This window comes from Danio rerio, chromosome 23 (assembly GCF_052040795.2).
Source record: "Danio rerio strain M-AB ecotype USA chromosome 23, GRCz13ab, whole genome shotgun sequence".
NCBI lineage: Eukaryota > Metazoa > Chordata > Actinopteri > Cypriniformes > Danionidae > Danio > Danio rerio.
The window spans coordinates 50195001-50204989 of record NC_141043.1 but is presented as its reverse complement, the minus strand read 5'-3'; the positions used below and the strand labels follow the sequence as shown (position 1 = coordinate 50204989).

Sequence of the window (9989 nt, the reverse complement as noted above, 5' to 3'; positions counted from 1 at the left end):
TTTCCTCTCATGTCTGAATTATCAAAGACATCAGAATATCTGTGATATCTCACGTCTTACATATTGTTATAACGTGTGTGTTATTAATCTGTGTCTCATCATTAGTTAATGTGGGAGTTCACCACAACTAACAGCGATCAGCTGCATTTGTCATTGACCGACATTAATAATTATTAACTGTTCACCGTTTATTCATCTTATAATTACACTAATGAACCCTTATTGTGAAGCCTGACCTGTGAAATTAACCACTTATACTCATGTTTAATGTGTCTGTGTTTATGAAATAAACTGACTTATGATCATAGTGTCATCATCCAAATCTAAAAGTGTTCAGGAACACTGTTAACATTAATATATATATATATATATATTAATAATCCTGTAATAAAAGCAGAACTGCTGTGTTTAATTACTAATGTTTTCTAAAAGCCTTGAGAAAAAGTCGTATAATTATCATTGTAATAAAATGATCTAGTGTTATATAGTGCTGATATATTACTATATTAATAATAATAATAATAGTCAAATATCAGTAATGCAAGTGTTTTACTCTTAACATGAACACAGGAACACTGTATAGAAACACTAATGATGTTCATATAGGCATGTTTGCTGTGTGTTTAAACTCTGTATTGCAGATGAGCTGAAACTGCTCTAGTCCTCAGACTGTTTTGGGGACGGCATCAGAGTTTAGTGTTCATGTCTCTTATATTAGTGAAACTCATGAGTCAACTTAATTCCTTTATGTTGTCTAACTCACACAGATTATGTGTGGAGCTCAGCGCACTTAATATATTACTTTAAGTTAATAATAATGTATTAAAATATGAATAATCCCGCTTTAACAGCCTCTTGTAACACATTTAAAGCGTGTGCAGTGTTAATAATCAGAATAATGGTGATGATAATCAGACTGCAGTGTTTTCCTCCTGCTGTGAGCAGACAGTACTGATCTTTCTGGTTTTTCCGTCTGTAATTAGGAGCCGGTTTCTCTGACCTGTGATTCACACGCTGCGGTGTTTATGTGGGATTATGGAGATTATGAGTGGTATAATGCAGTGAGGAGCCGGAGATACACTTCTCATGAGTGTGTTCATGTGAATAATGCAGGAGGAGCGGCGCGGCGTCACATATAAGAGGAGACGCTGCTCACACTGAGGACAACCAGGAGAACACACACACCTGCTGCAGAGACTACACACACACAGGTACAGCTCTGATCACACACACACACACACACACACAGGTGAAACTCTACTAACACACAGCTTTAATAACACACAGCGGGACTTTAATATCCTCATAACCTGTGTTCACTGAAAAAAGTGTTGCGTGCAGAACTCATTTATTTGTGTTGAATTTAAACAAACAAATGTAGTTTAATAATGTTCAACTTAATTTGTGTGTTTATATTCAGCCCAAATAATTTGTTTACAACCACATAACTTAAAAAAATTGAGTGAATTCAAGGAATCATCTGTGAATATTTATATTTCAGTGAGTTGAGCTTAATCTCTGTCCTGCTGTTTACTGTCTGGATTTATCTACAGGTTTCTGATTATAGCACATTACACACACAAGAGCCTTCACAAGTTCTCCTTCTCCTTCTGATGATGATGATGATGATGATGATGATTGAATCAGCTGATCAGACTCCTTCATCTGTCCGGTGTGGTCAGGATAGTCAGAGGATATACAGCATTAAACAGGAATGTAAATCTCTGGGCTGAATGGTGTTTAACCTCACTGAAGATCTCCATTTCAGACACTCATAAATCCTCACTCACTCGTTTTGTTTGATGTTTATGTTGTATCCTGTGATAATTAGTGTGTGTTTTTGTACACGTCGTGTTCATTCAGTGGATCATTAAACTGAAGCACACAGCTGTGAGCATGATGAAGGTTATTCTGTTAAAGAGACGCGCACACAATAATCTGTCCTCATCTCCTCCAAACCTGAGAGATTATTTTTCCTCTAGAATGAAGATACTCTGAAGACACACACACACACACACACACACACACACACACACACACACACACACACACACACACACACGTTGACTTCTGTAGTGTTGTAGTGTGTTGAGCAGCAGCAGACACTGGTAAAGCTGTGTTGTGGATGTGTTCTTAATCTGTTCTATAAATGTTTGCTCTGTCTGAGTTCCTGCTTCATCATCATCATCATCATCATCATCATCATCATCATCATCATCATCATCATCGTCATCATCATTATCTTTGTGTTTATTTGGTTGTTTTATTGTCTCTTCATTGATTTTCTCTCTGTATTTCAGGCTGATTGTAGAAATGTCCAGCTCCAGCACTCCGGCACGTCCAGCTCCCAGCGCTGCGACCGCATCTCCATCCCCATCTGCACCTGCACCTGCAGCAGTATCAGCAGCATCCATATCTCCATCTGCATCCGCATCAGGTCAGAAACACTGTTATTAACTGAGAAGTGTTTGTCCTCCGTGTGTGTGTGTGTGTGTGTGTGTGTGTGTGTGTGTGTGTGTTTTGGTGGTTCATGAAGACACAGGAGTGAAACTAAAGGTCTGGTTCCTCCCACTCAGTCCAGCATCAGCTGGTGTAGCTCCTCCCCCTCAGTCCAGCATCAGCTGGTGTAGCTCCTCCCCCTCCGTCCAGCATCAGCTGGTGTAGCTCCTCCCCCTCAGTCCAGCATAAGCTGGTGTAGCTCCTCCTCCTCAGTCCAGCATCAGCTGCTGTAGCTCCTCCCCCTCAGTCCAGCATCAGCTGCTGTAGCTCCTCCTCCTCAGTCCAGCATCAGTTGGTGTAGCTCCTCCCCCTCCGTCCAGCATCAGCTGGTGTAGCTCCTCCCCCTCAGTCCAGCATCAGCTGGTGTAGCTCCTCCCCCTCAGTCCAGCATAAGCTGGTGTAGCTCCTCCTCCTCAGTCCAGCATCAGCTGCTGTAGCTCCTCCCCCTCAGTCCAGCATCAGCTGCTGTAGCTCCTCCCCCTCAGTCCAGCATCAGCTGCTGTAGCCCCTCCCCCTCAGTCCAGCATCAGTTGTGTGTGTGTGTGTGTGTGTGTGTGTGTGTGTGTGTGTGTGTTGTCCCCATCAGGGCTCTGTACAGTAAGGTGGTCTACTTATGTTTGTGTGTGTGTGTGTGTGTGTGTGTGTGTAGTTGTCTGATATGTTTATGTGTGTGTGTGTCAGACTCGGTGCTGGCGGTGCGCTCTGTGGATCTGCTGAGGCTCCGGGATGGCCTGAACCGGCGGCAGCATCACACTGACGGCTTCTCCAGCGAGCGGCTGATCGTGCGCAGAGGACAGAGCTTCCAGATCACGGTGGAGCTTTCTAGAGCCTTCAAGCCCAGAGCAGACTCTCTACAGCTGCAGCTCAAACTGGGTGAGTGCGCGCACACACACACACACACACACACACGCACACACACACACTAACACACACACACACACACACACGCATACACACACACACACACAGTGGATCTAAAGCAAATCAAGCTTGATTACAGTGCAGTCCTGTGCAGACTCTGAGGTCTCCGACAGCTCTGGACTCCTGATCCCAGGTTTACAGTGTAGTGATGATCTGATTTCTGCAGACTCGGCTGTCTCCAACAGCTCAATTAAGTTGAACATAATTAATAAACATAATTAGGAAAATCCGTTCTAACTGTAAAACTAAATAAATAGCTGAACACTCTGGACACATGAAAGAGTAGCGCCTGCAGATCACAACACATGTGGAGAGGATAAATATGCGTATCATATTCAACAAAACATTTACTGTCAATTTTCTATAATTTTGCTCAATTACTGTGGATATTGAATATGAATCTGTAGGGTCCACCCAGTTGGCCCAATGCCGGTGTCCACTGGTGGATGAAGGTTCACTGCATGTTCGGTCTTTCCAGTGCACAATGTTGATTTATATTAAACTTAACTCATATCTGACTCCAATTTTAGTATGTGGTTTAGAATATTAATGTATTTATCCTCGTTTTATCTGACTCCAATCATAAAACATTAAGAAGATTATATCAATATGTAATTTAGATAAATGTTTGAACCGTTTGTCTTCACTTGTAACTATTACATCCGTTCATTCGGGTGCTCATGTCGCTCAGAGAAATCGCCTCGGCCGAAGGCGTCCCTCACGGTCACACTCCGGTCAGTCTTGAATATTAAACAGAGGTAATTGACTAATACTTTAGATGGCCGCTACCAGCGCGCTCGTTCTAAAATACTTTAGTTAGTCCCGCTTAGATGTACACCTTTGAGTTAAGACAATCATCATTTCTAATTAGAGGTTAGGGCATTAATATAAATGTACCCGACTACTGGACTCTATAGTAACTTTGGTTTTCACCAAGCCCATGGTTTCCCATATGAACTTAATTTAGAATAATATTACCTTCAAACAAAGGTCGGGTACCCAATCTAGGTTAGTCGTGCAACACCTTGTTGACCTAGACGGAAGTTATCGCCCTTTCCACCTAAGTACACATGAATCAATATCAAGAGTCAGCCGGATCGCTAAAACACAATTAGTGTGCCAATGCTCCATCTCAATTGGATTTTAGTCCGTCTACTGACCTGACGCAAGACGTGCGGAAACAAGGATACAGCGTAATCTACTTGAATTAATAATTACAGAGTGAGCAAAATATGGTCAAACATTACAATTTATTAGTCAGGTAAATGTATTATGCCAATTCAATCAGTCAATTCATAAATGATCAATACAAAACATCAAATTATCAAAGATAAATCCAAGATGAAAAAGATGCATTCCTGACTTTGTAATATACATAACATGGCGCAAGCCATGTTATGGGCTGATCTGGTTAGGCAGAATCGCCCTGAGTTTTTCTCAAACCTTGCCTTAAATAATCAGAGAATTCCCTCAAGGAAGGGGGTGTGTGTAAAAAGTCACACCCTTCACAGTGGTTCAAAAGATGCCTGAAGTTATATATTTATTGTGTTGATTATGTCTATTTCTGAGAGAATGAGACCATTGTACCAATCGCACTGAGACATTTCACATGATATCAAACATGATGGTTAAAGTCAGTTTGGTTAATCTAAAACATTCAAACATTGAAATGACCATATGTGTGAGTTGGGGGGATGAAGCTGAGTCTCAGCATAGCCAGATGCAAATGCAGCAGGAACTGGTTTTTCCCGCATTCCCCCCTGGTGGGTTGTGAAGTCACCAGTCTCTGTTTTCAGCTCATGTTTTGAATTGTCAAAGACATCAGAATATTTGCAATATTTCAATTCTTACAAATCAGATGATGTCTGCTGCGCCGTTAGCCAGTCGCTGCATTGCTGATCGGGATTTTGAGGATAGATCTGTCCTTCACATCACACATCGATCTCAGATCAGCTCATCCAGACATTTTAGTCTGACTCGCAAACTAGTTTTATAGAACCAAATTAGCCAGAGATCAGTTATCAAGATCAACAGATCCAGGATCTGCCAAATCATCTTAGATCATTTAAGCGAGGTGTGAAGAACTGACCCCAGGTCTCTGGTTTACCGTGTTATAATGATGTTGTGTTTCTGCAGACTCGGCGGTCTCCAACAGCTCCGGGCTCCTGATCTCGGTGCCGCTGGTGGAGGATCTGGAGGACCGGCGCTGGGAGATGAAGATCGTGGAGCAGAAGGAGAACCGCGTCCGTCTGGTGGTCAACACCCTGCCCAGCGCCTCCATCGGCTGCTATAAGCTGACCGTGGTGTCGTTCTCGCCGCGGGGAAAGCTGCTGTTCCCCTGCACACCTGATGACGTATACCTGCTGTTCAACCCCTGGTGTGAAGGTGCGGGTCAGAAGAGCTGAGCTGCGTATCAGATTTATAGTCATAACAATACTAACGATCATGTGTGTGTGTGTTCAGATGATCCCGTCTATCTGGATAATGAGGCGGAGAGGAAGGAGTACGTGCTGAACACCATGGGCAGGATCTACTACGGGACCGAGCAGCAGATTGGAACCAGGACGTGGAATTTTGCTCAGGTGGAGAAAACTGCTTTAATTAATCGATGATTTTAGTCATGAGACATGTCGTCTGCGCTGAGCCCCAGTAGATACCATTTATGGTAATGTAATCTGACTATTTATGGATTACGTTTACTGTAGATTACTTTAACGGTAACATAATCTGACTATGTCGTAATGATTTAGATTAAGTTTATCATAGCATATTCTGATTACTTTGGATTACTTTTAGATTACTTTTATCGTAAATTGACTACATTTGGATTATATTTAGAGTCATGTATCGTTGCATAATCTGATTACGTTGGATTACATGTAGATTACTTTTATGATCGTGTAATCTGACTGCTTTTAGATTACATTTAGGCTACTTGTGCTTTAGCATAATCTGAGTCCTGGTCAGTCTATCTGTCGTTGCAAACTGAGTCTAAAATTTTTCTTTACTTTTTTTCGTCTTCGTTATCCTGAAAAATGAGTTCTTATCTCCATTTTATATGTTCAGTTTGAGCAGAATATCCTGGAGGCCTGTCTGTTTCTGCTGGAGCGAGGGCGAGTGGCTGTGACCGAGTGGAGGGATCCCGTGATCATCTCCAGAATGGTGTCAGCTCTGGTGAGACGCTTTCAGGAGAAAACTAAAAGAGTATTATTGGACAAAATATGTAGTCCATATAATCTGTTAGATTACACATTCATGGTGAAGTATTCTGACTACTTTTGGATTACATATCAATTACTTTTATGATAGTGTAATCTGACTACTTTCTCATTAAATTTAGATTACTTTTAGGATAGCATAATCTGATTATATTTGGATTACATTTAGATTACCTTTATGGTAATATAATCAGACTACTTTTGGATTACATTTAGATTACCTTTATGGTAATATAATCAGACTACTTTTGGATTACATTTAGATTACTTTTATGGTAATATTCTCAGACTACTTTTGGATTACATTTAGATTACTTTTATGGTAATATAATCAGACTACTTTTGGATTACATTTAGATTACTTTTATGGTTATATAATCAAGACTACTTTTGGATTACATTTAGATTACTTTTATGTTAATATTCTCAGACTACTTTTGGATTACATTTAGATTACTTTTATGGTAATATTTTCAGACTACTTTTGGATTACATTTAGATTACTTTTATGGTAATATTCTCAGACTACTTTTGGATTACATTTAGATTACTTTTATGGTAATATAATCAAGACTACTTTTGGATTACATTTAGATTACCTTTATGGTAACACAATCTGACCACTTTTGGATTACATTTAGATTACTATATTATGGTGGTGTCTACATTTAGAATAGTTAATTTAATATTGAAGTGCATTATTTATAGATGAATGCACTCTGTGCTGTGGATTATTAGACAATAATGCACACCTGAGTTCTAACGACCACTCTAATTATTAATTCAACATCATCAAATATTCCTCACTAAAAAACCTAGAGCTGTGGATGACTTCATCAATGACAAACATCAAACAAATATTGTACTGTATTACAAACCCAAATACAAACATTAAAATAGAGAAAATGAGCAGAATCAATGAATCATGAACAGTGCACTGCCATTGTGTAGATAATATATAATCATTTAATTCATAAAGGGTAGCTGTAATCTGATTACTAGTGTATTACTTAGTTTCTGAAATCTGATTATGTATTTCAGATTACAGGTTATTCTTTCATTCATTATTAATTCTTTATTATTCAGAGGTCGCCACAGCGGAATGAACCGCCATTTTATTCAGCACGTTTTACACAGTGGAAAACCCACCTCTGGGTAACTTCCAAACACACTAATACACTACGGCCAGTTAAACCAGAGACCTTCTTGCTGTGAGGCGACAGCACTACCTACTGCACCACCGCATTGCCCAGATCACAGATTAATCCCAAATAAACTTTAGTAGATATGAAGGTGTAAATAACTGTGTGTGTGTGTGTGTGTGTGTGTGTGTGTGTGTGTGTGTGTGTGTGTGTGTGTGTGTGTGTGTGTGTGTGTGTGTGTGTGTTTCAGGTGAACTCGAATGATGACCGCGGTGTGCTGATGGGAAACTGGTCAGAGAGTTTTGAAGGAGGAACGGCCCCTACAGCGTGGAGCGGCAGCGGGGACATCCTCAGACAATACTACAGCAGCAAGGGGTCGCCGGTGCGCTTTGCTCAGTGCTGGGTCTATGCTGGAGTCACCTGCACAGGTGCACTACAACACACACACACACACACACACACACGCACACACACACACACACTGCACCAACAGGAGGATTCTGCAGGCGTTTAGATTTCAGTATGATGAGTATTTCTAGATGACACTGAATATTGAGAAGGGGGCGGGGTTATTTTGGGGCTCCTCCTCTCTTTGTTCACTCACAGCACATTCGCAGTTGGAGAGGCAAGTCTGATGCAGGAGCACACAGCGGAGATCAAACTAGGGAACAATGTTCAACACTTTGACTTTATTTTCAGAAATAATAATAGAATCTACATAATCTTACTAAATAAACTAAATAAATTAGGTACTTAAAGAAGAGGGAAGTGCAGAGGCTTTACTTACAGAGATTATTAGTCAGGTTTACATCAGGACTCTGGGCTGCCATTTCATCACTTCAGCAGCATTATTATTCATTAATGTGTGTGTGTGTGTGTGTGTGTGTGTGTGTGTGTGTGTGTGTGTGTGTGTGTGTGTGTGTGTGTGTGTGTGTGTGTGTGTGTGTGTGTGTCAGTGTTGAGGTGTCTGGGTATCCCCACCCGCTGTGTGACGAACTTCTCCTCGGCTCATGACACTGATCTCTCTCTGACAACCGACATCTACCTGGACGAGAAGCTGGAGATGCTGAAGGACAAGACCAGCGACTCCATCTGGTACAGACACACACACACACTCCTCTCCTGTTTCCCTACAGTAGTCTCAGATCTATATTTAATAGACGGCAGAATTAAAGGATTTGCTCTCCGGGTTGTGGGGGCCTGGAGCAGAGAGCTCTCCTCGGTGAGGGTTAAAGTGGGCAGGAGGTGGTTGTGGAGCTCTCGGGTTTTTGGTTGATAACTGGGGGCTTGCAGCAATGGAGTGTGAGAGTTTAGTTCCAGCAAACACCATCTTTTGGGAAAAACTGAGGTGAGCAAGGTGACAATGAGAGAATATCAGGTGACGGAGGGTTCTGGCTGCTGAATACTGTTGTGCTGGCTGTTTTCCTGGAGATCATTGTTGAGTGCTGAGTCTTGATGCTGTTCTGATGTGTCTCAGTGTCTGTGTGGAGCTCAGTGTGCAGGGCGCAGGCGGCAGTGTGTCTGTGTGTTATCTCTGTCCTTGTGTGATGTGTCAGCCACAAGTCCACTCAGGAGCTGATCTGAGGTCCTGTGGTCATTCAGACATTTGCTAGGTGTGTGTGCCGTTTGGGTTGAGTTCAGTGGCACACACTGCAGATGGATAATAGAGGGAGAAGTAGATATTGTCCTGTAGCACTTGATGAAGGCCGTCTGATGTTGTCTTTGGTTCCAGAAGAGATTGACTTGTCAATGAAATTCAGTCTTTACTTACATGTTTTCTGCAGCCATGCATTTAGACCAAGAAGCTGTGAAAACATGAGTGTCCCTCTCGCAGGGAGCGGTCCACTGATGAACGGATGAATCCTCAATCCTTCAACTGTTTCCAAGAGCTCACACAAATCTCTCTTGAGCAGTTCTGACTGTTCCTCCCGAATATCATTCTTCCCCACATGGATGATGATCTGTTTTGCAGTCTTGTGCTTCAGGATTTCCTCAAGTTCTTTGTTTACATCAGAAACTGTCGCATGAGGGAAGCAGTATGTCATTGTAGATCTGCTCCTGAAATTCCTGATTATGGAATCTCCAACAGTCACTGTTCTTATCTCGGGTGTGATCGGAGCAGAATGCCGCTGTTTTGTCGGCCTTGAGCCTCTGTTCAGTGCAGAGTTAGCTGCTGGGTCATGCGATCTCTGTCTGACTGCATTTGGGG

The 9989-nt window shown here is 41.8% G+C and overlaps 1 protein-coding gene across 1 annotated transcript in view; it reads left to right on the top strand.

Moving 5' to 3' along the window:
• The first annotated feature begins 1163 nt into the window (after positions 1-1163).
• tgm1l4 (transglutaminase 1 like 4) overlaps positions 1164-9989 on the top strand; it is a 12171-nt gene continuing 3345 nt past the window's right edge. The window contains 8 exon segments of the mRNA NM_001030096.1: positions 1164-1211; positions 2301-2437; positions 3181-3372; positions 5557-5805; positions 5884-6002; positions 6487-6594; positions 8031-8208; positions 8737-8875. Of these exon segments, the coding sequence (NP_001025267.1) occupies positions 2314-2437; positions 3181-3372; positions 5557-5805; positions 5884-6002; positions 6487-6594; positions 8031-8208; positions 8737-8875 (1109 nt within the window). The 5' untranslated portion in view covers positions 1164-1211; positions 2301-2313.